The 26,877-nt window shown below is 40.7% G+C and overlaps 3 protein-coding genes across 3 annotated transcripts in view; 2 read left to right on the top strand and 1 right to left on the bottom strand.

The window, feature by feature from the left end:
* dnmbp (dynamin binding protein) overlaps nt 1–1,110 on the top strand; it is a 31,644-nt gene extending 30,534 nt beyond the window's left edge. Inside the window, exon 16 of the mRNA XM_076093941.1 lies at nt 22–1,110. Within this exon, the coding sequence (XP_075950056.1) occupies nt 22–207 (186 nt within the window). The 3' untranslated portion in view covers nt 208–1,110. The remainder of the gene's footprint in view (nt 1–21) is intronic.
* An 880-nt stretch (nt 1,111–1,990) lies between these two features.
* habp2 (hyaluronan binding protein 2) lies at nt 1,991–6,350 on the top strand. Its single transcript, XM_076092791.1, has 13 exons — nt 1,991–2,083; nt 2,221–2,245; nt 2,343–2,438; nt 2,627–2,737; nt 3,195–3,311; nt 3,453–3,569; nt 3,657–3,831; nt 4,196–4,287; nt 4,417–4,678; nt 4,786–4,928; nt 5,053–5,190; nt 5,945–6,090; nt 6,192–6,350. The coding sequence occupies exons 1-13, from the start codon at nt 1,997–1,999 to the stop codon at nt 6,348–6,350; spliced, it is 1,668 nt and encodes a 555-aa protein (XP_075948906.1). The 5' UTR covers nt 1,991–1,996.
* A 1,200-nt stretch (nt 6,351–7,550) lies between these two features.
* Nucleotides 7,551–26,203, bottom strand: nrap (nebulin-related anchoring protein). Its single transcript, XM_076092825.1, has 44 exons — nt 26,128–26,203; nt 25,860–25,957; nt 25,073–25,167; nt 24,845–24,932; nt 23,451–23,567; nt 22,846–22,953; nt 22,583–22,690; nt 22,351–22,455; nt 22,085–22,192; nt 21,883–21,990; nt 21,677–21,784; nt 21,162–21,278; nt 20,103–20,207; nt 19,815–19,922; nt 19,583–19,687; nt 19,315–19,413; nt 19,074–19,178; nt 18,858–18,962; nt 18,621–18,728; nt 18,288–18,485; nt 18,078–18,182; nt 17,890–17,988; nt 17,698–17,802; nt 16,867–16,974; nt 16,527–16,684; nt 15,786–15,939; nt 15,591–15,695; nt 14,419–14,517; nt 14,083–14,187; nt 13,826–13,933; nt 13,406–13,519; nt 13,109–13,306; nt 12,795–12,899; nt 12,511–12,609; nt 12,312–12,416; nt 12,098–12,205; nt 11,532–11,837; nt 11,347–11,451; nt 11,045–11,143; nt 10,800–10,904; nt 10,569–10,676; nt 9,802–10,113; nt 8,804–8,959; nt 7,551–8,678 (listed from the first exon to the last, which is right to left on the bottom strand). Exons 1-44 carry the CDS (start codon nt 26,135–26,137, stop codon nt 8,376–8,378), a joined length of 5,472 nt encoding a protein of 1,823 aa, XP_075948940.1. The 5' UTR covers nt 26,138–26,203; the 3' UTR covers nt 7,551–8,375.
* Nucleotides 26,204–26,877: the final 674 nt, after the last annotated feature.

Here is a 26,877-nt window from a genome sequence, read left to right as displayed (position 1 = left end):
TTATTCTTTTTTTTTTTTTAGATTTACTACGCTCTCTACTCCTTTGACGCCCGTTGTGCCAATGAACTGAGCATCTCAGCCAATCAGCGGCTGCGGATACTGGAGTTCAAGGACATGAACGGCAACGGTGACTGGTGGCTGGGGGAGGCAGGAGGCCGGCGAGGCTACGTGCCTTCCAACTACATCCGCAAATCAGAATATACATGAACCAAGTTTTATCCTGAGACTGTACTTGGACTTGAAGAAGTCTCACTCTGCGAGCAGACAGAACCAAGAGACAAACAAGCATCTGTGACTTATTTTTGATCTGTTGTCATGGACTTTGATAGTGAGAAGGACTGACTATTGCTGCTGACTCTGCTCCTAAAAGTTAGCATTATATGCCTATATTTATAGTCTTTTTATATTATTTTTACTTACTGGAAACTACACCCTACTCCCTCTTGTTTCCAGGGAAAACCCTGTGAATTGCACCAGATTGTTTGCCATATTCTCTGGTGCTGAAGACAGTGAATTGTATGTTTAAGAGAACATTCTTAAAGGTTAGCGCATTGGGAGATTGCAATGGAAATATGAATGTTTTGGGTTCAGACAGGTTCTTCTCAACAAACACCAAGTGGTATGTAGACAGACTGAGCACTGTGTTAAGGACTTGTTTCTGCATGTGGTTCATTACACCACTATGATGAATGAATATTGGATGAATCTATTCCATACAGTTCAACAATCAAGGTTTGAGGCACTTATGATTATCCAGTGGTTGCAAGTTTTGAAGTGTCTGTGCAGCCATCAAGAAGAATTTGGAGTGTTGTATGATATGAATCTAGACCATATGAATTAAATGCAAGGGTAAAGTTGAATGGCATACGATAAAGTGTTTACTAGCACTCCACTTGTCAATAACCTGAGTACACTTTGTAACTGAGTTGATACTGTGCAAACAGGCGAGGACCCAGTTTACCTGTAAGAGGAGGGTAACGAACAGGGAGAGCGAGATTGTGGTCTGATCTCAACTCTGACTTCTCCACATTCTGTACATTATATATAGTGCTGTTCATTGAGAATATGCTATTGCACCCACTGTAAAGTGATCACTGAATAAAAAAACAGCTCAGCTAACAAATCAAAGTCTGACTGAATGTTTCTGTTTGATTTTCCTCTGTTGTGCAAGATCAGGGTCATTCCAGGTTTAGGTTTGTTAATGACAGATAACAAAATCATGTAAGCTGCCATCAGTTGACAAAGATATACTTTTAAATCAATGCACACTTTCAGTTGTTTTACCATGCAATAATAATTAACATTTTACAAAGAAAAACATGCTTACGGTGTTCAAATGTGATTCATTGCATATCTGTGCAAGCTCATGTTCATGCGTTGTTGTGTTCACATGAAACAAAGAGTGGTTGCTTGGAAGAAAGCAGAAATACATTTATACTATCTAAAAACTAATATTCTCTTTAAGAAGGTAAACTATTAACTAAAACACCAGTATGGTCCCTTTAATTATAGTAGCATTACTGTCACATTTTAATAGTCGTGCAGTATGATACAGCATAATAGGAATTGGTAAAAATGTAGACCAGATTTTGTGATAGAATTTCAGCTGCTTGCTTTAGTGAAGCAATTCCCTTCTTACATATTGAAAAAAAACACTCAGTAATGTTTACAAAAATCAAACCTAATAACCACAAACTATTTACAGAAGACATGAGGGAGAACTTTACACAGTGCATTCTTAAAGGTGCAGTCTAGCATCAGCATCTTGTCACTTTCTATTCTTATAATGTTCTTTACTGCTTTTACTTGTGATGACCTCAACAGAAAAAGGTCAATGGACAAAAGGTAGCATCAGAAAACATGCAACTCTTGTAAAATCAATGTAGCGTACTAATGATTAACAGGTAGGTGGAGTGTTTCGAGTCTCTGTGTTTGTGAGAGATTATTTAGGACAGTCGGTGCAAAAAGCGTACCATAGACGTTCACTGGTCCCATCATGGCCAGGGTCTACATCAGCACTGTCTGCTTCAAAGCTTTAATCTTACAACTGTGTGCACTCAGTGCACTCGGACAGGACTTGCATGTAAGTATGCATATAGCATAGGAGGAAATGAGTTTGTCTAAGACATCATGGAATCTCCGTTTTAATTCATATTTTGGAAGAGATGCAAAACTTAAAACTGAGTCAACTTGATAAAGAATGTTTATATTTTGTTACAGGTTATCCCAGAATCAGATGACTTTGGTGATAAAAACACTTTAAATTTTACTTTTCAGTAAAACTAAAACTTGACTCAGTCTTTCATGACTGGAATGCCTAAATGCCTCTTTTTTCCTCACAGTTAATGAGTATTATTACGATTACACCATCAACATCCCTGCAGAAGACTTTGATTTGTCTGTAGATGACTGGTTATATGAACTCATGGATGTCGCAGGTAAGTTACGTCTGGTTTGATTGCCTGTATATGCTGAACGCATGCAGTAGTTTAACTAAGTCCGATATCCCTTCTGCCTCACAATGTATTGATCGAGACATAATCAATTGCTCTTTGTGGTAACTGGTGAGACTTCATGTTTGGTCTTTACTGTAGAAAGCATTTGATGTGTTTCTGTCTTCATTTAGATGACTGTGATCCAAACCCATGTTTGAACGGCGGCAGCTGTGGCCAAGTTGCTGATGGGAGGTTCATATGTTTGTGCCCTGAGCCGTACTCAGGAAAGAAGTGTCAGACAGGTATGACTGAGATCAAGTATAGGATTTGAATGTCATTTTAAGCTTGATTTTATTTATTTTCAGGGACATAAAATGAAATGTACATTAATCAACATCATTGCAAATGTGCTAATCTTGTAGGCTAATTCTGAACTGTTGGTCTGATGTTAATCAGCATTAAAACAATACAACACACAGCATATACAATTAGAACAATAGAAAGCAAAACATAAAGCAGCTGAATAGGACAAAAAGCTTAGAGGAGTAAGGCAAGCATCATATGAAGTAGGAAATGCACAATGCAGACAATTAATACAAAACACTGTTAAGGTGAAAGTTAGCACACAACATAAAATCGCTTTACAGAAAACAGGTAAAACTAGAAGGCTGACAAACAGACAAAGCAATCATGCAGTGATGGCAGATCTGCATGTATTAAATGTAAACTAAATTAATGAATGCACCGTGTGTTTTTCAGTGACTAATGTTTGCAAGAAGGCGAAATGTGGCCGTGGAAGCTGTGTTGTCACATCTACTCCTCCATTCTACGAGTGCAAGTGCAAGCATCCATACAAACCACCCAACTGCACTAAAGGTCTGTTTAGAATTTCATAATGGAATATAGAGCAGCATGTTATTGATTTAGTTTTCTCATTATATTACACTCACAAAGTCATATTGCATTGATGCCTTTGCACTGGACATCATAAGCTGGTTTTCTTGCCTGTGTTCACAGCTTCTCGCTGCAGGCCCAATCCCTGTCAGAATGGAGGCTCTTGCATGAGGGGTCCCAAAAACTCCTCCTTCCAATGTTCTTGTCCTCATGGATATACTGGAAAGTTCTGCGAAGTTGGTGAATACAATTCTCTCTCTGTCCTAACAAGAAAAAACACACATATGTATCACCTGGCTAAAACAAAATATGATTTTTTTGTCCTAGGACCAAACGACTGTTACCAAGAGGATGGAGAGTTTTACCGCGGCATGGTGAGTGTAACAGTTGAAGGGGAAGAGTGTCTGGACTGGAATTCCTATTTCATCCTGCAGAAAGGGGGGGCAGATCCCATGAAAGAGTATCCAGGCTTTGATGGAATTGGACCACACAATTACTGCAGGTGAGGAGTTGTCTTGTGTAAATATTGCACATGTACTTCATGTTGACATCACCATGTTTGTCTGTCTGTAAATGTCAATACAGTACATGTGAGGCACCTACTGTTTATGTACTCAATACTTTGTGTTTAGTGATGAACTCTGCAGCTTCTTCAAAACCGTTCTTAGTAACTCTAGGCACGCTTTCAAAGGGTCAGTAACTGGTTTATTAAGTTAATCAAAGTCTTTTTTACAGAGTAAGTAATAGGCTGTTAAAATTCATAGTTCAGAAAACCCTTTGGGCTGCCAGGTTGTAACTTTTTTTTTTATGTGTAATTTAATGCTATTGAGTTTTTAAATACCTGTTTTAAAATCTCTGTATTCAAGGAACCCTGATGGAGATGATCAGCCCTGGTGCTATATTAACAATAACGGCACACTGAAGTGGGAATATTGTAAAGTTAGGAAATGTTCCGGAGGTAAAACAGACACACACACACACACACACACACACACACACACACACACACACACACACACACACACACACACACACACACACACAGAAAGATCCTGGCCTCCACATATCTAATTTTGATCCCTCCCAGCTCCAGCCACCCCACCGACCATTCATGAAATAGATCCGACTCCAGCCAAGCCGGACGTCCCTGCTGCCCACTTCTCCCAGTGTGGGAGGCCGCAGCCTGTCCGCTATGCCAGGATCTTTGGAGGGAAGAAGTCTCCTCCTGGGGCTCATCCTTGGCAGGTTTCCCTACAGATCAGACCCAAAGGCTCCTCAGGGCCCTTCAACCACATGTGTGGAGGCATCCTCCTCGAGTCCTGCTGGGTACTGACTGCTGCACACTGCATGTAAGCTCCAGTGTTGATTTGATGTATAAAAGCAGTTTCAGATGTGAATTAATTCATTACATGGACACACACTTGACCTTTATTTAACTCTTTTGATGTTTGTCCAGTGAAAGTGAAGTGGAAATGCAGGTGGTGCTGGGAGGAGTGGACTTAGAGAAGGATGAAATATACGATCAGGTCATTCCTGTGGAGAAGGCCATCGTGCATGAGAATTACAGGGAGACCCCCTTCGCTGTTTATAATGATATTGGTGAGGTGCAACGATAGTTTCATATATAAATGTAATTATTGATTGTATCCATGTAAAAATGGAAGTTAAATGTACTGATATACTGGTAATGCATCGTTCTTTGCTTTGTGCTTCTCCTGTGCAGCCATGCTTCAGCTGAAAGTCATGGACAGACCGTACTGTGCCAAAGAGACCCGCTATGTGAAGACAGCCTGCCTCACAAACCAGACCTTCAACAGCGGGACGGAGTGTGTGATCTCAGGATGGGGTGTGACTGAAAAACGTAAGTATCATTTTTATTGGCACCGTCTATTACAGACTGCTTAACAAACTGTTATGCAGTCTGTAATAGCAAACTGTCAGAACATAATGATCAGTTTAAGTTAAGAAGGTCAGCTTTTGCAAATTGGTAGTTGATATTTAGTCAAAAGGAATAAAGTATATTTGATTTGAACAAAAAAAAAACAGACCAGTTTTGAGATTAAACCAATAAAATGGAAAATGTTTTGGACTTTGACAGCTCATGGATATTCATCCAATTCACCTCGGCCTATATCACGCATTCACATCGGAAAACAGGGTCACGTATTTCTGCTTGTTCATTTTAGGTTCCAAGTGCTGTATTATTAATACTTTATTTACAGAGTTTTCTTTTACAAACTGGTGACAAAGAAGAAACACTGTATTATTGAATAGATTGAAAACAAATTGCTGACAAAAGAAATAGTAAATTACATGCTCAATAGCCACAGGAGCTAAATAAAAGTCAGCTTCACAGAGACCTTAAAATATTTTTATATTGCATCAGATTTAGTTTTGATTACTAGTGAATAATGTGATCATATCTGATGCGAGGACAAACAATGATAAAGTGTTGAGTTTAAAAGACAAACATGCATGCAGAACCTGACATATTTGTACACCCACATTAACGACATAAAAGTGGTTTCTTTCTCGAACTATATCCCTTAATTAACGTGTCATTCAATGCATTTGAACATACAGTCAGTTTGATTCGACTCTCCGTCTCTTCTCAGAGAGGTACGGTACAAACCAGCTGCTGGATGCTCGTGTTCTCCTGATCGCCCAGGAGAAATGTAAAGCTCCCCATGTTTACGGAGACGCTCCGGACGACAGCATGTTCTGTGCAGGCTACCTAAAAGGAGGTGTTGACTCCTGCCAGGTCTGTGAGATGTGATTTCTTATTTATCTATATTATATGTTCTTGTAACTGTATTCATGAGAATAAAGAAAAGAGATAATGACTCCTCTCTGTCACTGCAGGGTGACTCTGGTGGCCCTCTGGTGTGTGATCGTAATGGGACCCACTATGTTGTTGGTGTTGTGAGCTGGGGCGACGGCTGCGGCGTGAAGAACAAGCCTGGTGTTTACGCCAACGTCGGCCGATTTGTTGACTGGATCACTCATCATTTACTCTCATAAGGATACATGTTCCCATCATGTATATGAGAATTTCTGACATGCTGCCACTGACTCTGTAATGTTCTGAGATCTCCGTGCCCAGAGTGCCAAACTTGTGACACGTTACCTCATAAGTTTTCATGTTTTAACTCATGTACACCTCACTGTGGTGGGACGGTACTGATTTGCCAAGATTTCAGCTGATAGGGAAGGGAACTGAGAACAAGTTCCCAACCACATAATACTGAAATATTTACTTTGAGAAACAATCTCAAGTATCTTTACAATGAAAAAGCTTTAATAATGAAAAAATGCCTCTTGAACTATATTAAATGCATCTTCAGCAACAAACAAGTGACTCTTTGATAATGAGGAATGTGTACAAAGGGGGTTTCATCAAAGCCTGCGGGCTATATTTTGCGGTTATCGTTAGGCAAGCACAAACTCTTGCACAAACAGCACTAAGGTCTGTCCTGATGCAGGTAACCTAGAGGAAAGGTGTTCTTTAATATTCACTCCAGACAGGTTTCAGAAAGCTCAAAATCCCCCTCAATCAGGAAATAAAAGACAGCAAAGTCTTCTCAAAAGGTTTTAAATATTAGACTTTCTGGCTAAATCTAAAAAGAGTTGTGCATTATGTCACAGAAGGATCAGAATGTCAGAGGTGTCCAATGCCCCACCTGTCTTAAGCCCTAGAGAAAGGGCGTCGTCACACCCTGATTGGCCCAGAGACGAAATGCACCAAGCTGCTCTCAATTCTCTGTTTTCAAAGCAATTGATATTAAATTCATCATTTGAATTAAAGAAAGGAAACATAATACAAACTTAAAGATTGTATGTTGTAGACATCCTTTTTTTTGGCATCCGTCCTACACACGTGTACGATGCATTATTTCTTTCCTTAGAAGCCCTCTACAGATAATATTATATTGTTAACTTGCCTTTTTTTAAACTCTACAGGGAGACTCAGGTGGACCCTGGGTGTGTGAGTAAAATGGCACACACTATATCACCGGTGTGGTGAGCTGGGGTGTCTGCATGCGCTGAGAGGGACAAGCCTGGGGTCTACGCCAAAGTCCATGCGTTTACCAGCTGGATCAAAAGCAAGATCAACTGAACTAATTAAGTAATAACAGTTCAGTAATAACTGTGCGGTTTGCCCTAAAATGTATTGTTTATTTCGGGAGGAAAAAACAGACTAAAGCTCAGTTTGCCTTGAAAAGTTTATTTTATCAGCAATAAAACCAAATATTTACTCCCAGCCCAGCTTTGAGTTAAAAAGGGGCATCGATACAAACTCAAAAAGCTGAACCTGCCAGACAAAATGTAGATCACACATCATTTCAGGAGGCCTTTACTTATTTCTCACTGAGCCTAGCTCAAAGTGCACTAGCAGACCTCGGAAGAAAACTGCATGTTTTGCAAGGCTGCAACAGGGTTTGCGCCTCGTTCCTTTCAACTCGCAGCCTGTGTTCATCTCTAAAGATTAAATAAAAAACGATGAAAAAAATCCTCTGCAGTGCTGGCAGTACAGCTAGCCCAGCTACATATCTTCTAAACACATTTGATGTACAGAATTCAAACTTTCATATTTCACACAGCATCACTTTTGTCCTGAAAACACCCAAATCTGTTTTGGTATTCTTGATGTTTTCCTTGAACTGGTGAACATTAGAGGTAATTTAAAACCATTTATGTTTTTAAAAAATGACAAAAAATAACTTGCTTTCAATCTGACAAATAAAGTTTCTTTCTGAATTCCTTTTTTGCTCACCACATACATTGACAATGCTTTTAACTTGACAAGTCCTGTCCTGATTCAACATGCGTAATACCCTCAGAAATCATTTCAACTTCCTTTTACAGTTCATTATTGCACCTACAGTAGCTCCGTTAGACATCGATGTGGCATCTCATGTAACTACAGAGTCACAACAGTCATTTCGTCAAAGTAAATACCACAAATACCACTTGTAAAGTTAGCCACACTTTCTGAAAGTGGCCATCTCTAAACACTGTCGTCTATAAAAACTCATCTGAGTTTACTCACTCTTCTTTTATCGCAGCAGCTTTACTAGACATAGATGTCTTCACTGTGTTCTGGAGGGCAGCCGATGAGGAGGAGGAGGAGGAGGAGGTGGTGCTGGATTTCTTCTCCATGGATTTAAACGAGGATGAGGTGGTGCTGGTGGACTTTTTCTGGACGGTCTGGATGGTCTTTTTCCTCTTGACGTGAAGGACCTCCATGGCGTCCATGTTGACGCCTTGTTTCGTCCCCTCGCTGGTCTCCACCTGCTGTGAAGTCTGGTGCTGCTGCTGCTGCTGCTCCATCTGCTGCTGGCGATGCATCTGAAAGAAGGGGAGTGGAGAAAGTTAACAGAATCATTTTTAAAGGACTTTATTGTACGTGAATTGTTTATTCCATATAGAAAACGTTTATTTGTACTAAATTACTAGATTTCATGTTCCCTCACCATCATCATGTGCTGATAATTTGCAATAGCCTCGTCAGTGGTGACTCCCTCAGCCAGCCCCAGCTCTGCAGCCCGGCGGGCCAGCTCGACCTTGTGGGAGCCGGGAGGGGTCCAGCCAACTCCCCTGGTTGAGTTCAGGTCTGACTTGTAGTTCACCTGTAACAAAAGGAAGCAACATTGATATTTTAGGAATCAAATTTGTTGAAATGGGCCTACAAGACCCTCTCGATATTTAAAATTAAAGTGATCTCCAAAACCAACCAGCATTTCTACACACGAATACTACACTGCCCAAGGTTTACTGTACGTCAGTTAGTTTGTGGCATACAGCAAAGAAACAATTGCCTATTTGCCTGTGATTTCGAGCAACATTCGCATTCACCATGGAGGTGTGTTTCTGGCCTCCTGATGAATATGTTCTATATTCACTCTGCTCATATCTCTGCTTTTGTTCTCCACCAACTCCTGAGGGGCATTCATGTATCTGGTTATTTAGCTGTTAAATGCTCCACTGTGTTCATCTGCTAGTCGCTCACTTTGTCTTTTCACCATTTGGGGCTGTCCACCGAAAAGGACACAAATTGAGAGTGGTTGTAGATGCTTAACAGATATGCACCATGTAAGCATAAAATCCTCTGAATTATATGGTATTAACGTATAGGTTTTGATACAGGGCTGCTTTATGAGGACATCAGGATTGGCTAAAACTGCAACTTTAGGGACCTTATCATTTCAGTTTCAAATTTTTCTTTAGGGGTGAACAGTACTAAATTAGTTTGTAATTAATCAAATTACCATAAAGTCAATGCCACATAGAGGCAGGGGTCTCGGTTCTCCTCGGTGCAGTTTTCCTCCATAAAATTGCATGATTAATAGAAATCTTTAGTGTCTCATATATATAGTGAATAAATGTGAATTAAATGATGACACTGGCTGTATCAAAGCCACTTAAAAAAAAAACGTTTTACAATAAACTCTACACATGGAGTGTGACTCACATCACTCTGCAGCTTGTAGGCCTGCTTGGCATGCTTGACATTGAGTTGCTCGTTGTCACAGGTGTAGTCGTGGAGCTTGCTGCGGTAGGTGAGGTTACTAGCCTGAGCCTGACTCTTTTTGGCCTGCAGGAACTCGGGCTGATCGGCATGCATTTTGTAGTGGCCCCGGTCCTCCTTGGACTGGCGTTTGTACTCCAGGTTGCTCTGGAGTTTGCTGGCTGCCAGGGAGTGCACCATCTTAGGGTCGTCCTCCACACAGCGCAGCCCCACCTGCTGGCCCTTCTCCTTCAGGTGAGACTCCCTGTAGCGGAACTGTGGGAGGCAGAAAGATACAGTTTTCAATTTGAATACCACTTTTACAGCATCATTTAAGTTGTAACTAAATTTAGTTTTATGGATAAGGGATTACATAGAGCAACTCCTGAATGATATGCCTTAAAGTTAGTTTAATATATTGATTATGCTGATTATGCTACATCCAGAATACATGAGCTACTCTTTCCAACCTCTGAAGTAAATAATGTTTGTGCTGCGATATAAAAGGCGACTGTACACATACAATCTTGAGAATGGCTGTAGATAAATAAAGCTCTTAGTAGAAGGTCAAAATGAAAGATTAACTGTGTTTTCGCCACATTATAATGCACTTTTCAAATAACAAAAAGGTGCATAGACAGTAAGAGCTGCTAATAAATCCTGATATGTGCTTCAAGAAAGACTGAATTGAGTCAAATCCTTTCACAAACTGCATTATCACATGAACTCACATCGCTGGCAATTTCTCTGGAGGCCTTGGCCGTTTGGAAGGGAATAGCATCCAGCCTCAGGTCATGGCCCGCTGTCTTCACCTGCTCTCCAGACGCCTTGTAAACTTTCTTCATGGAAGAAGAATTTTGAAGATAAAAACATCACAAAGTCATACTGGCATCTTTTGATGTGGATTTATAATCATTTGCTTGCGTTTCGGATTGTGAGAAAGTATCTGAGGCGTGCCTTACATCACTAATCTGCTGGGCATTCATCTTGGCTCTGACGAAGTCTGGATCATCCGAGTGTAAAGTGTACTTGTGCATGTCGTCATTCTTTCCAGATTTGTAAAGCCTCTGTAGTGTAGAGACATGAGAGTGATATAAACATTCATCGCACAACACCCACAATTATTGAGGAGTTAACAGTAAAAGCAACAGAAAGGTAGAAGGAGATTTTGTATTATTTTGTGAGTATGATTATCTTTTCAACCCACCTCACTGCAATGTTGATAGCTCGCCTTAGCGTGGAGAATATCAGGTGAGTCAGTCACTGAGGTGAACTTTAGGCTGTCTGGCAGCTGACGATACTTCTTCTGCATGAAGGAAGACCACACACACTTTAACAGCAGGGAATACAGATGGCTGAGACTTAGTCTCTGAGCGTGTAATAGGTCATGTTTAACCTTAAGAAGTCAGTGAGGCGTGTGTTGGAGGACTCATGGTTGTATTTTCTGAATCCTGGCTACAGCCCTGTATGTGATGGTAGACTATATTACCACTTGTCACATTTACTCACATCACTTATAAGTGCTCCAGCCTTCTTAGCCGACTCCATCTGAGGTGCACCCACACCGTCCCAGGCCACTCCTTTCATGTGGTTGAGGTCTGACTTGTAGAGATTCTAGACATCAGGCGATAAAATGCGTGAGTCAAGTTGAATCACATCAGTAATTTCTCCCCTTCCTCATCCGCAACTCTCACCTCACTCTGCAGGTCGTAAGCCGTTTTGGCCCACTTCATGTCATCAGGAAGCACTGTGTACGCATGCAGTCTCTTCCTGTAGTCCTGTTCGCTGGCGAGGGCCTGGGCATTCTTAGCCGTCACCAGGTGAATCATGTCTGGGGTGAGGTGGTACTGCCCGCTGGACGTCAGCGCCTTCTTGCGGTACTCCTGGTTGCTGGCCAGCCGGCCCGCCTGCTGGCAGTGCAGGAGAAGCGGGTCGTCCGAGACGCTTTTGGACCCGATGTGCTTCCCTTTTTCCAGCAGGTGGTTGTGTTTGTACTTGTTCTGCAGACACACAGAGGTAATAACTGTAGTTTACTGCAATTTAATGTTATAAATCCTACTTTTATGAAGATTATAATGCACATTTTTAAACTCCGAGAGGTTGTTGATTCAACTCTATGATCATTTTATAAGGCTGTACTTTGTTGTGCTGCTGTATGTGGTTGCATTATAGGTATTTGGTATATGCATGTGGTGCACTTTAGGTGGATATGTTAGTCAACTTTTTTGACTTCATGTTTTTGAGTCTAGTCTGCTCTTACGTCACTGGCGATGCCTGTGGAGCTCTTGGCAGCCTGGAAGGGGATGTCCTGCATGGTGAGTTTGTAGCCCTGAGCCCTCAGAGTGTTCCAGGACTCTCTGTACTTGATCTGGAGCAGAGTGACAAACAACCAATGATCATTAACCTTAAAATTACACACATTGTGAAAAAAAAAGTCCACGGAATATTGTATGGTGCACAGGAAGTTGTAGTACCTCACTAAAGTTGGCTGCATTGATCTTTGCTTGCGTGATCTCTGGTCTCTCAGCTGTTATGGTGTAGTTATGCTGGTCACTCACCCCTTTCTCTTTGTACAAACGCTGCGAGAGAAATATAAAAGAGCTGTGTACTATTGAAACAACAGGCAACAACAGCAACTGGAACAGAACTAAAGCAATAAGCTCAATGTCCCACCTCATTTGTGATCTGTCCACTGAGTTTGGCATGGACGATATCCGGAGAGTCTGTGACAGAGGTGTGCTTGAAGTTGTACGGCTGCTGACGGTACTTTTTCTGTTTCAGAAGAAATGACAAAGTGAGTGTTTGTAGTATTCTTAACAAGTAACTCAACAGTTAATATCAAGAAAATATCTATGAATATCAGCACGCAAGATATGTTCACAATGATATACTGTAGATCTGTAAGATCTCGACCCAATGTAGGCAAGATAACTTTTTTTGAAAAGAAGTTGTCCTACATCACTAATGAGGTCTGTGGCCCTCTTGGAGCCTTCAATCTGCAGAGCCCCGGTGGCAATCCAGGCTGCACCACGCAGGTAGTTCAGGTCAGAGCGATACACTTTCTGTGACAAACACACAAATGAAAATAAAGTTATTGCTCCTAAAATGTTTCAGGAATAAACAAGACGAAGGCTAAGTCTGCAACACTTTAATCACTTTAAACCAGGTAAGTGAAATACTGTAAGTATTGTAAAAAATATATTTGTGCTATCCAAATTAATCAAACATTAGTGTTGCAACTTCAAAAAATAATAGTTTTTTTCTGTCTCACCTCGCTCTGCAGAGCGTACGCTTTCTTGGCCGCCTCCACCTTCATGTCGTCAGCAAACGAGGTGTACTGATGCAGGTTGAGCCTGTAGTCCTGATCGCTGACCAGCGACTGGGCCTTTTTAGCGTGGGAGACCTCCAGCATGTCCATGGACAGGTGGAACTTCGAGAGCTCCTTTGCAGAGTCCTGCTTGTACTTAAGCTGGAGAGGTACAAAGGGACAGAGGAGAGGTGTTTGTATTTTAACATATTTTTTTGAATTTGTTTTTTACCTTCCGAGTTACAGTTAAGAAGCACTTACATCGCTCTGCAGCGCGCTGGCATGGACCGAGTGAGCGATGCTCATGTCATCCTGCAGTCCCTTCAGTCCGATCATCTTCCCTTTGGTCTTCTCAAATTCTTTTTTGTACTTTTGCTAAAATGACAAATAATTCACTTGTTACTTTTTGTAAGATGAGTTACGTGAGATGCTGTGTAAAATGTTTCAATCCGTCAGTCTGTGCAATAGTCAGCTACCCGAAACTGAAATTAAATCTGCTGATGATCCATCACATAGACAAGATTTTACTGTTGTCTGAAGCTCTCTCGTTTGAGAATGTCATGTCAATTAAAAATGCTTCTTTGTGTGTTAGAAAATAGTCGGTAAATTCTGCAGACAAACATATATTTAGGCCCACACTGAAAAATGTTATGACACGATAAGAAGAAGTTGCAAGCTCACATCACTGAGGATCTCTGTAGACGCTTTGGCAGACTGGAAAGGTATGGCATCCAGACGCAACTTGTAACCGCCATCACGTATCTTTTTCCAAGATTCCTTGTAACAGCTCTGAAAATTCACATATGTATAAACTCAGTTCAACATGAAAGGCCACACACACACACACACACACACAGTCAGCTGACTGGGTGCATTGATTGGCTGTCTGATGGATTTCACATGTGTCTCTGTGTGAGTTCTTGTGAGTGTGATCTTACCTCACTGAGGTTAATAGCATTGAGCTTGGCTTGAACCATTTCAGGCAGCTCTCCACTGAGGGTGTAGTTGTGCTTCATGTTTTCACCCTTTTCCCTGTACAACCTCTGTAAAAGAGATAGAAAGGTATTACTGAGCATCCAATGTACCTCTATTTGTATACTTCGTATTTACAGTACTTATGGGAGGCCATCAGTGCAGAAGACATGTTTGGCAAAGCCCCCAAGTTCAAGATCACAAAAATACATTCAAATCAGAATATTCTAGGGGACACAAATGCATCAAATGTACTTTGTTTTAGTTATCTGGTACATTAAACAAATGACAGCTGAACTTACATCAACAGCCAGTTTGTTGCTGAGTTTGGCTTGGACCATCTCTGGAGTGTCTTCAACACTGGTATACTTCAGACCACTCACACCCTGACGGTACTTTTTCTAGATTAAAAAAAATGAGTGACGAATATCAAAAGATTATCATGGTAAGATGAAGCCATTAAAAATAAATGCGTGCACATGCATTTGATGAACAGTAGAGAGCACAATATCATCGCAAAAAAAGTGTACTGACAAATTAACTACCTGGCAAAAATAAAACAAAAGGAAACTGGTCATATTTTTATAGAGAAATATACAGTAGATATATGATACGTATATAGGAGTCTGCTCAGGAGTAACTCAAGGCTCTGTTCTATTTATGTTCTGTCTGTCGTTTCATGGTCTAATGTTGGAAACCCTGACTGGAGTGAGGTTAAAAATAAGTGGCTGCTTACGAAGAGGTTTTGAATAGAGTCCGGTGTTTTCCAGTCTGCACTAGATGTGTCACAGAAATATCTTTAAGCACAATTTGCATGGATTGACAAAGACGCGTTCATAAAAAGAGTCTGTGGATGAGAAAGGTTCAAGGAGTTTGCAGGACAATAATGTTGATAGGTCATAATATCTATAGAAATCCAGCAGATTCTTGAATCATTAGTGATTCAAAATGTCTGACTTCTCGTGTAAATTTGTTCAAATGATTAGGATTCATAAACAGATAAGATATCAGAGCTTTGAAGTTTCTGTAATAAAGCCGCTGGGCCCTGTTTCCAAATGCACAAGAAACTGGACACTGGACATTACTGGGGGATGTGCAACAGCTAAATGTATTCTGTCCTAAGCTGTAAACTTCGATATGTGCCTTACAGTCACATGTTACACAACCGTGGTTATCAGTTGTTCATGCTCTCTGTGCTAATTTACCTACATAGTTCTCTAGTTATAAATACCACTTCAGTGCGGTTAATTATACACTGCATGGTTTGGCTTGAATTACATTTGACTTCCAATATAATTTCCAGAAATAAATGAAATGTGAACAAAGGTCAAGGACGGAAACTGTTGCTGTGGGATAGCATTTAACCATATAAGTGAGGACAATTCTCTTTTTTAATTAACATTACCCACAACCTCATAGGTTAACCTGCAGCTGATTTCAGCAGTGCATTCTGGGTCATAGGGTGGGAGGTTACCTCGCTGAGAAGGTCTCCGGCTTTCTTCGCCTGCTGGACATCCAGAGATTTTCCGGCCTCCCAGCCGACGCCCTTCATCCAGTTCAGATCTGACCTGTACTGATTCTAAATAAAGACACACACAGCTTTCACCTTTTACAGACCTGTCGTGAATTAATCATTTCAGCATAAAACAAGTTGCTATATGAGACTTACCTCGCTCTGTAGTCCATAGGCCTTCTTGGCCCAGGCGACGTTCATGTCAGTTGGCAGAGTCGTATACTCATGGAGGAAAGTCCTGTAGTTGGTCTCGGTTGCCAGGCCTTGAGCCTTCTTTGCATGGCTGATGTTCAGCATATCCAGATAAACGCTGGGTAAATAGAGTTTGAATGACACAAGATGTAAAGGCCAGTTCTCGTGGTTTTATGCTGAAGCAGTGCTCTCTGGTCATTGGGGTCATTCCCACTTAAAAAGAAGCTTACTACAGCATTTAATCTCGCATTGGACTTTAACAAGGTAAAGGGATGTGGGGTCTTTTGGCTCAGCAAATCTTGAATTTAAGTCAAAGCTTGTAACATTTTGAAAGGAGTCAAAATGACTGCTGGCATTATTGGCTGCAATGTCAGAAATGTTCAATGCTGATGAGTTTGCTAATAATGCAGATACAACCATTGGATCTATGTTTTAAGAAAAGTCTACAATACTTACCTCTAATATGACCTTGAATGCTAAATTAAAACCCTTTACCTCTTTTAGACAATGTTCTTTAGGAATTTTAGACCTCCTAAAATCATCACAGCACTCAGCGATTTAACAACAACAATTTAACTATAGTTAACTGTATTCACTGTGTCTCAGGTGTGAAGGTATCCCTGATCAGTTAAATCTGGGTCTGATGGACTAAGATTGGAGACAAGCGTTAAAAATGCTCCATCAAGGTCTAGTCTAGAGCCTCACCTGTTTTTGCTCTTAGTGTCCTCATAGTCCTTCCTGTAATAGCGGCCACTCTGTAGTTTGGTAGCCAGAGCGGAGTGAGCCATCTGAGAGTCATCGCTGACGGACTTAATGCCAATCACCTTGCCTTTGTTTTTCTCATGCTTCTCCTTGTATTTGACCTGCAAGACAGTAGTGGATTTTCCAAAAAGCCAGTCTTTGAATCAGCTTTTTGTTTTACAGGCATGTACCAATCTGCACCTATTCAAGTTGACATGTATTATAACATTATTGCACAAAAAAAAAATCTACTTTTCTCATCAAGCCAACCTTAAGGGTGCAGACTGTTTTTAGAATAACTCACATCACTGGCCAGGTCTCTTTTGGCTTTAGCGGTGAGTATAGAGAGAGAGTCCAAACGCAGCTCGAAGCCCTTTTCCCTCTGCTTCTCCCAGTTGCTCTTGTACACTTTCTGAAAAAGACAAGTAAAAATCTAGAGTACTTCATACAGACAGACAGACAGGTTATGTGGGTCTGATTAAGTGAGGCAGTTTAAGTGCATCAAATCAGTTAGGATTCGGTTGATTTTCTTTCTTAATTTCTTATTAATGGACTAAGTCCTTGAATAATCAACTTTATTTTGTGCATGATGGGAACACTAAATAAATGAAAGAGTGTTGAAGCTCATAGATAAGACACATGACATGTTGAACCAGTAGTGAGGTCTCTGATTCAGAATTCTGTCTGATTTAACTGTTGACCAGCCACAATTAAAGTAAAGGTTCATGATCTTCATCATCTTTACATAATAAACATAAGATATAAATGACATGAGCATCACGGCAAAAGTTAAAGTGCACTGATCAAAAATAATTACCGTATTCTCATAAAAACAAATCCAGTCTATTTTTGCAAAGTCATTATCGAGGTATACCAGACCATCATCATCATAAATAATTATAAGAATAAGAATGATTATGTCCAATACTTAACCAAAATAAGATATATATTATGAGGCTGCATGGATGGAATAAGTATGCAATGTGTGATCAATTCAATGAAATACATTACAAAGATAAGAGGTGTTAGAAAACAAATATTGAAGTCTATAATCTGAAGAATTCATTTATTTTGTTGTAACTTCCTCCAGTGTTACCATATATCTGCTCATTGTGATGAACTTCACTAAACTTACCCCACTAAGAAGGTTAGCGTTTGCCTTTGCTTGTCTGAAGAGGGGCTCATCATTTGACATGGTGTACTGGTGTATTATCTGCTCCTTGTCTGCTTTGTACGCCAGCTGAAAATCAAACACATGTAGACATATCATAAAAGAGTGCACCAAAGTTAAATGTATACGATTACAGCTTTAAAGTGAAGACCCTACGTCGCTCTGCAGTTCCTGGCTCTTCTTGGCGTGTGCGATGGAGAGATCATTCGCCACGTGGGTGAACCTGATGCTGTCTGCCTTCTGCCGGTATTTAGTCTGTGAGGCAGCAGAGTACAGTAAATAAACAGTGTTCGTAAGTTAATTAACAAACTGAAAGATGCACACACAAACACACAATTACTGACATCACTAAGCAAATCTCCAGCTTTCTTGGCCTGGGTAATGTTCAGACATCCTTCACTGTCCCAGCCCACTCCTTTCATCCAGTTCAGGTCTGAACGATACTGGTTCTGTTGAGCAACCAAAAAAGAGTCATTAACCAGAGGAGTTATTTTTCTACAGCATTTACCAGCTGAATAGCAGACTAGGTCTCATTCCTTTCTCCCGTCTCTCACCTCGCTTTGCAGGGAATAAGCCTTTTTGGCCTGCTGGACCTTGATGTCATCAGGCATGACGGTGTAGTCGTGCAGCTTGGTGCGATACTCCAGGTCGCTGGCGAGGGCCTGAGCCTTTTTGGCGTGGCTCAGGTTGATCATGTCCAGAGGAAGGCTGTACTGGGACTGGCTCTCTTTGGAGCCCCTCTTGTACTCAATCTGAAGTGGTAACGATTCAAAAGAAAGATTCATTTTGAGTCAGCACGTATGCTGCAGCTGCAAAAAGCGTTATATGTGTGAAAAAAAAAAGCGTTTTAATGCCTGTAAATAATGATCAAAGTGACGTCTGCTTACATTACTGCTCATCTTGGCCACTTGAAGAGAGTGCAGAGTCTTGGAGTCGCTCGTGTTGAAGCCCACTGCCTTTTCCCTGTTCTTCATGTAGGTCTCTTTGTATTTAATCTGAAACACATGCACACGGGACTTAATTTCATTTGCCAGCTATTACATTTTTGTTGAACCCACATTCTTCTCAGGCATTAACTTTATATTGCATCTCCTTGCAGAAGACAAGAGTGTGTGTTTGCTTACGTCACTGGCGAGGTCACGGGAAGCCTTAGCTGCTTTGACACTCATGACATTTGACATGTCGCAGGCTTTAGACTTGTTCTTCTCCCACTCCTCCTTATATTTAATCTGGAGAAATACAATAAAATGATCACTTGAAGAATGAGAAGTGATTTTCTGCCACCATGTGAATGAGCTTGGACGTGTACATGCATGCAAAGTATGTGTGTGTTAACTTACATCACTGCACAAGGCAGCATTGGCTTTGGCCGCTTTGATTTGGGGCAGGTCCTGGGACAGCGTGTACTGATGTTTGGTCTTTTCATAGCCTTTTTTGTAGTTTTGCTAAAAGACACATGGATCGCACGTTCAAACTCTACAGTCAGCTCAGAGCTCAGTCTGCAGCTGAAAGGTGCTGATGAGGTTGATGTGTTTTTATCAAGCCTTGGCAGTGAGTGTTGTTATAATGCAGTTTACTTACATTGCTGACCAGCTGAGCGTTTTTTCTTGCTAACACAATCTCAGGTGTGTCTGTTGTCTGGCTGTATTTGACCTGGTCGATGTGCTGCCTGTAGTTCTTCTGCAGTCGTATCGGAAACAATTTATACAAATGATGAATGTAGCACATACGATGATCCACCTGACTGTAAAAATAGTTTTACAATTGTAATGTTTTTCATTGTTATTCTAATGTTAATTGTATGTAGCTAAAAGAAAGACATTTTGGGATTCAATTTGAGAAAACTCACGTCTTTTAGTGGGTCCAGCTTCCTTTGGCTTTGGTAGCCTGGTGTGAGCGTGGCTGGGTAGTTGTATTCACCCTGCTCCTGTTCACAGCCTTGTTTATAAGAAATCTGGAAATTACAAGAAGACCATGTCAGTGATATAACTGGCAGAGCAGGTATTCTAATTCATGTTTTATAACTCCATTACCATTAGTTAAAGTAAATATCTGCCCATGGATTATGCAATAAATCTTACGTCACTAGCCAGTTTCCTGGCTTTCATGGCATGCATGGTCTTCTTATCGATTCCTGAGTCTTCATAGTGGCCCTTCATGTCGCTGATGTACTTCTCTTTGTACTTGTTCTTTTAAGAGTATAGAGAGATTAAGAGAAATCGGTATGCAGGATTGTCCATATGTTTGTCCTTATGACATTTACAGTAAGGCCAAATAGATATTTTTATAATTTACTTGTACTTTTTTTGTAATCGATACATTTACAAAAACAACAATGTGAAATTCATTATGTTGCTTGTCATACTTACATCACTTGTGAACTTGGCGATTTTAGCAGCATTTTGAAACTGCGGCGTCTCACAGAAATTGATGCTGTGACCTTTGGTGTTCTCCAAGTCCTTCTTATACTCCACCTGGTAGAAAATATGAGGGTTTTTATTTTGGTTTGCATAATAAAAAGCAAACATAAAGTAGGCAACATAAATCCTACAGAAACATGAAATAAATAATATAGTGTAGTAGTAAGACTTTATTTGAAATGGATTAGTGAGTTGAATGAATTCAATTTGAATGTAACTGTTGCATAACTGAGCCAGTTATATCTAACGGAGAATTGACAGAGCCCAGTACGAAGCATTGTCAGGAGTAACATGTCTCTTATTATAGCTATGTACATCACAGTTTAAAATGAAAAATGACAGCAGCTTCTTTGAAACATTTTTCATAGCAAATGTATTTTTTGTTGTTGACCAATCAGAGCTTGTCCTTTGTGGCACCTATATATAATGTGCCTGCCGCAAATCAGTCACAATCACTGACACTCCGTCATAACTCAAGAGCCACTGAGACAAACCTTTAATCCTAATTCATATGCTTTGCTGAGTTTATAAATGACAGCAGAACACCATTTAACATGTCAGCGTTACCACTCAAACACAACACAGGCAGACCTTTGTCACCTTTAAGCATTCAATCAGATCATTGTTCACGGACAAGCAAAAACAATTGTGACATTTCTAAGTCATATTCCCAAGGCTCGGAATAGTTGCTCAAGAGTGATGCACTGTTTTCCTGTGTGAGGTAATAGTAGTTTGACGGGATGTCCCGTGGCCTTGGAGCTAAGCTGTAACCACAGGCATGTCAGAGATGCCGAAAATGCAAGTTGGGTGGCTCTATGTCTGCTGGGAACTGACACAGTATATCCAATATTTCAAGCTCTTAAACACACACATGCACTGAGTAGCAACATGTTTACCTGGAAATGCTTTCTTATCGAGCTAAAAATAAGATAAAATTCAAAAGTACTGCATAAATGAAGGTCCGATCTTTGCCTTGAAAGCCTGACAATCGATCACAAACGAGCTCACCTCACTGACAATCTTGTTGATCTTGCGGGCGTTCATTAGGGCAAGATTGTCCTCAGATGTCAGGCTATGGAAGTGTGAGGTGCCCTTCATCTTGCCTAAGTCCTTCCTGTATTTTAGCTGCAAAGGGGTAAAAGATGATTGAGTGCATATAGGGGGACAACATGTTGTGTTTCACGCACACACAAACACACACACAGAGTCTAATTTAGTCGGTGAGGAGAGTTTTAAGAATGACGACATGTAGACATATTGTAGTCCCTCGTCTATGAGTGATGACAAGGCCAAATGAGGGACGAAGCTGAAGCTCTCACACTCCACACTCTGTTATGTTTTCACAGCATTTACAACCAGTTCACATGGTTAAACAATAGACAGACCAACCGTCCAACTACTTTAGTGTTAGACGCAAGATGTAGTGAAGTCTAAAGAAGGGCTTTCTGTATCTTCATCAAAAATATTCTGCAGTGTTTATAACTAAGCACCGCACTATGTTTATTCGTCAGGTTGATACTCACATTGCTAGCATTTTCCTGCGCCTTCTTTGCGAGATGATAACCAGGAGTGATCATGGCAGGGAAACTTCCTTTGCCTCGTTGCTGCTCATACTGCTCGGTATAGGCGATCTGTAAACAGACGATAGCTCATTTGTAATTCAAAAAGATACAGGAATTAGAGGTTCTTAGTAAATATATTAATAAAACAGTAAGAGTAACTTCCATACCTGGCTGAAGTTCGCTGCATTGTCTCTGGCGTGAACTGCTTCAGCTATCGCTGCCTCAGCGCTGGCTTTACCCCTGATCTCCTGTTCATACATCTGACGATACTTAATCTGGTGGGACATGAAATAAATGAACAACCAATTATCAGGGGGGTCTGCCAGAGTGTTTGTGTGCATACATGTACGTGTACATTTTTTTACTTACATCACTGGACTGCTCACTGGCCTTCTTTGACATCTGGTATCCAGGTGTAAGATGTGCAGGAAAGCTACCTTTACCTCTCTGCTGCTCATACTCTTCTGTGTAGGCATACTGGGGGAAGAAAAGCAGGGATTTTGGCACTTACCTACACTAAAGGCTATAGGGCAAACTGCCTTATACTCAACTGGTCTTGTTTGCGACATTTCGTCCAAAGTGAGATACAACACACCAAGATATCATAAAGTCATCATGAAAGGCTTATAGCTTACATCGCTAACAATTTGTCCTTGTTTCTTGGCAAGAAGCACCTCTGGGGGGTCAACAAACGTGGTGTATTTTGAAACTCTCTCCTCGTGTCCTTTTTTATATTCCAGCTGCAAATCAAGAAAACAAAGAACTTGATTTGGCTGATTATGAAGTCAAACTCAAACAACCACTGACAGAGACACATAAAACAAGCTCTTTGGTCAAAGAACAATATGAGCAAAGAAATTCACTTACGCTGCTGGCTAAAGTATTGGCTGTCTTAGCAGCCTGGTAACCTGGTGTTATCATAGCAGGGAAGCTTCCTTTGACTTTTGACTGCTCATATTCTTCTGTGTACTTCACCTGCCAAATAATCACAAAATCAATCAAGACACTTCACCAATATTGATGCAAAGCCATTGACACAACTACCAAATGTGCTCCTTTATCTATTTAAAGACACCATATTTGAAAAATAAAAAAGGGAAGTCTCCCTGAGGAAGAACAAGTGTACCCACATCATTGAGGGTCTTCTCGGCCTGAGACATCGTTACTACCTCCTGGTTGGTCACCATGCCTGAGTACCATGACTGCTGCTGGGAGAACTCAGACTGAGACTGAAAGGTCTGTTTGGATATGGGAGACACACTTGATCATTTCCAGCCATTCACGGGACATGTAACACTTTACCTTTCATGCCTGTTGGACCTTATTTAATCAGCCACACAACCCTGCTTTACTTATGCTCTATGAAGTGATGGCAACAACTGGCAATACATTGCAAATAAATCTGTGTATACGCAGTTGTCAGCGCAGACAAGAGAGAGAAGATGAGGTTCAATGCATCAACTGTGACCGCCTGATAACACAAGTTACTTGACTACCTCCATGATCACTGAAATTATACAGTTTCCAACATTCCCGCAACATAATCACATTTTATTATTGATTATTTGGAGTTAGACCTGGGATCACTGCGCACAAGAACTTTGCTGTTTGCAAAGAAGGTCAACAGTACAAGGAACAAAAAAGAGAAGTAGGATTGTTTGCTTCAGGAAAGATCCAAATTAAGGCTGAAACTCTCTTTAACTGGGTGTAATGGCCAGTTCTACCAGGAGCTCACCTGGCTGGCCATCTGGCCGGCCATCTGGCTGGCTAGGTGAGCCTTCTCCAGCTCCGTGGACCTCATGTCATGGTGGAAGGTGGACATGAAGCGCTCGCCATCTTCGCGATACTTCAGCTGCAAGTGCACACAGACGACACGCATTAAGCCAAGGCCAGCGCACATTTGCGCATGCAAACACAAGTCATGTGTTTACAGCACCCACTTTGGTAGTTGAATGCATGAAAATCTAAATAATGAAAAGAAAACCAGCATACAGTGATATTACCCTGACTTCAGATCCACAGAGCCAAACATCACTCTATTCTTACGTTGCCAACTTAAACCCGACAACCTGAGCTCACATTCTTCACGATGAAGGGTTAAAATTAGTGTGCTGTTATTAATAACTAAAAAGAAGCTGGACCTGCCAAGAATGATCCAGAGAGGAGCACTGAGTTATGAAACTCTGAGCTGTTTGCTAACGATCCTTAAGCTGTAAAAAATGTTCAAAACTAATATTAGAATAGCTTCATTGCCCGGGATAAGAGACAGCACTAACATTTCTGAAGCATCATCGCTAAAGGGCTAACAATAAACATGAGACATAGGTTTCTATGAGGACTCTTAGTATGACTCACAGAAACTCACTGAAAACAGGTCAAGTATCACCAATGAACCAATGAAAACACAACCTCCACAGCATAAAATATTTGAGAGTGTTAAGTAGACAAGGTTGTGGGTTACTCAGAATGGTCTGACCAAATATCAACAAGTCCTATATCTCTGTAGTGACATATAGCTGATGAGCTTGCTAGCTTACTGCTAATATAAGCACAAGAACATTGCATTAACGACAGAGAGACGGGAACAGGTGGCAGGGCAGATGAGAAGAAGGGATGTGAGGCTTTTTACTCCTGACGTATAATTTTAGCCCCCCGAGCATGAAGCGGGCTAAGCAGAGGGGGTTGTCTCGCCTCTGTCACAGGAACAGAAATAACCCGAGCAGCACTGTCCATTCCACACCGCTGCCGTCACCGTGGACTCCGAGCAGCCGACCGACCCCTCTCTCTGATTGTAATGGATACATCTGCTTTGGGTCAGATCACTGGTTTTGTGTGATGAATTGTAAAACAGAATTGTCCATTTCTGACTACATTTGGGGATTTTAAAACAATGTAAACGGGGTCCATTTAAATTCAGCTGTAATGGATCCATCCCTTTTTAAAATCGTAACCAAAATAACCACTATGAATAGCAATCTCATGACAAACCAAAGATAAATGCTCATTTCACTCATGGCATAGACAGTGACTTATGTCAGCATGTCAACCATGCACCTTGACTCAGATCAAGGCCGAAATATTTTGTCTCATGTTGCTGCTCGTGTGTTTTTGCATGTGACGTCATCTCACCTCACTGCTCGCCTTGCTTTGCTTCTTTGCGTTGATGTTGATGGGGGTCGCATAGACACTCGTGAATGTGTTGTTCCTCGGATTGTGTCTGAATGGAAGATGAATCTTTTGAATCATCATTTGAATCACCAATTTTGAGTTCATGGAATCTATTTTCACACTCAAATGTCCCCTGAAGATAGATTTTTGATCAGCTTTTTATAATCAGGTGATACTGGTAATACTTACACAGAGCAGTATGGCCTCTTCATGTGGCTGACAAAGTTATTGGCAGTGAGCACCATCTTACAGACTTCACAGTGAAAACACCCTTTATGCCAGTTCTGACAGAGGAAAAGACAAATCACAGTAATAATTTAGAAGGTCCTTCAAACTGAATTTGAATCTGTAAAATCAGATTTCAATCTAGTTTATTATGTGGAGACAGAAGAAGTTTAAAACTTGGACAGGTCATTTCTGATAACATGAAATCAACAAAACAGATTTCATTGAACAAGGCCCAAAATAACGGCATTATTCACAGCATCGTCACCTGGTCACGCTGACTTGTTCTTAAATATATCTTTCATGTGACTGATAAACTGTATACCTCTTGCTTTTCGTCTCACAAACTTTTTTACAAATGACATTATATGGCAGCGACCAGTCAGAGCTGCATGGATGCTTTTCATGCTGCAGATATTATAACGAAGCGATTTGAATGTTACTCCTTTTATGCTCATATCCATAGCAGATTTAAAAGTTTACTTTAAGAAGTGCGTCATTTTATATACACTTCATGTATTTTTAAAAAGTAGTTTATTGGCAGAAGCTGTATTTCGTTACATTCACTGTTTGCGCACCAAGCCACGTGTTGTATTTGACATGAGGAACGTTTGTACCATACCTTGATGTAATTACTGACTCTCTTGTTACTTTTACAGCGGTTTGAACTATTTTGAAATGTATTTGTAAGATTAAATGCCCAAAGAAACACTACAGACTTTCTCGCGATCACAATGTTTCTGTGTGTTACCTGGTCAATGCAGTTGATCTTCTCAGCCGGGTAGACCGCAAAGCCACACCTGGCACAGGAGGACTGCATGGTGAATGCTTGTCCTTTCCCCAAAAAACCTTCAGAAAAAATATCAGAAGACGTGAACTAATGAGAAATGTCCAGGTCAGACAGACAGGCGACAGTATAGTGGAGGAACTGGCAGTGATTGCCGGACAGTACTGGTAGTATATCTCTGGTGGTGGTAAACTTAGCGCAGTGACTGTGAACCTTTAAACCTGTCTCTTACTTGACACCATCTCCCCCGATGGACCAACCCCCTTCCATGTACCATGCTAGAAGACTGGCTGAGTCCAGCTGTCTGTCTGCAGGGAGAGAGAGAGAGAGTTACAGAGAGAGACAGCTAGGTCAGATGTCAGTGTATGTGTGTAATGATCCTGAGTTGGACAGCTAGTTCAACTTTGGGCATCTTGCCTCGACACTAACACATAAAAGCGTAATACATTATGTCATAGTTTTACTTAGCTTCTTCGGCTGAGTATGTTAACACAGAAATAACTTAACTCTGGTTTTAAGCATCACTTGATATACTTGAAATATTGACATACAAGAAACAATATATATTGACAACTTAACAGACAACAAAGTTAAGCAAACACACAAAAAGGGGGCATTAATTCCCAATAAAAGTAATGTACAAAAGTTCCTCATGGTTTAAGTCCCTTTTAATAGATGCACTATTCGACAAATCTGATTTTGTACCTGATGTAACAAATAGGGAACATCTAAATGTAACATCGGGGTTTAGGGAACTTCTGTAAACTAGGGATACAAGTACTTTGGTGACAAGTACAGCAGTACAAAACATACAGTATTTTTCAGTAGATCAGGGACTTTATGGTAGTCAGCCAACTAAAATGGGATGGGGAATTTATATGACGTATTCTCATGTTTTATCAAAAATATTTGACATATGAATATTCTTTATTCTGCTTATTACAGTTGTATATCATACCTGATAGGTTGGATGAACTGTGGA

This window comes from Anarhichas minor, unplaced genomic scaffold, assembly GCF_050575085.1.
Source record: "Anarhichas minor isolate MPS153535 unplaced genomic scaffold, ASM5057508v1 ptg000017l, whole genome shotgun sequence".
NCBI lineage: Eukaryota > Metazoa > Chordata > Actinopteri > Perciformes > Anarhichadidae > Anarhichas > Anarhichas minor.
This window is presented reverse-complemented; position numbering and strand designations above follow the sequence as displayed.

Excerpts from the sequence above, each read along its gene's own strand:
- habp2 (XM_076092791.1), top strand. The coding sequence starts at position 1,997 with ATGGCCAGGGTCTACATCAGCACTGTCTGCTTCAAAGCTTTAATCTTA. Across the intron at positions 2,439-2,626 it reads TGAACTCATGGATGTCGCAG|ATGACTGTGATCCAAACCCA; the intron begins GTAAGTTACGTC and ends GTCTTCATTTAG. Across the intron at positions 4,288-4,416 it reads AGTTAGGAAATGTTCCGGAG|CTCCAGCCACCCCACCGACC; the intron begins GTAAAACAGACA and ends GATCCCTCCCAG.
- nrap (XM_076092825.1), bottom strand. Across the intron at positions 14,518-15,590 it reads CCGGAGACCTTCTCAGCGAG|AAAAAGTACCGTCAGGGTGT; the intron begins GTAACCTCCCAC and ends TTTTTAATCTAG. Across the intron at positions 12,206-12,311 it reads ATGCAGCCAACTTTAGTGAG|ATCAAGTACAGAGAGTCCTG; the intron begins GTACTACAACTT and ends ACTCTGCTCCAG.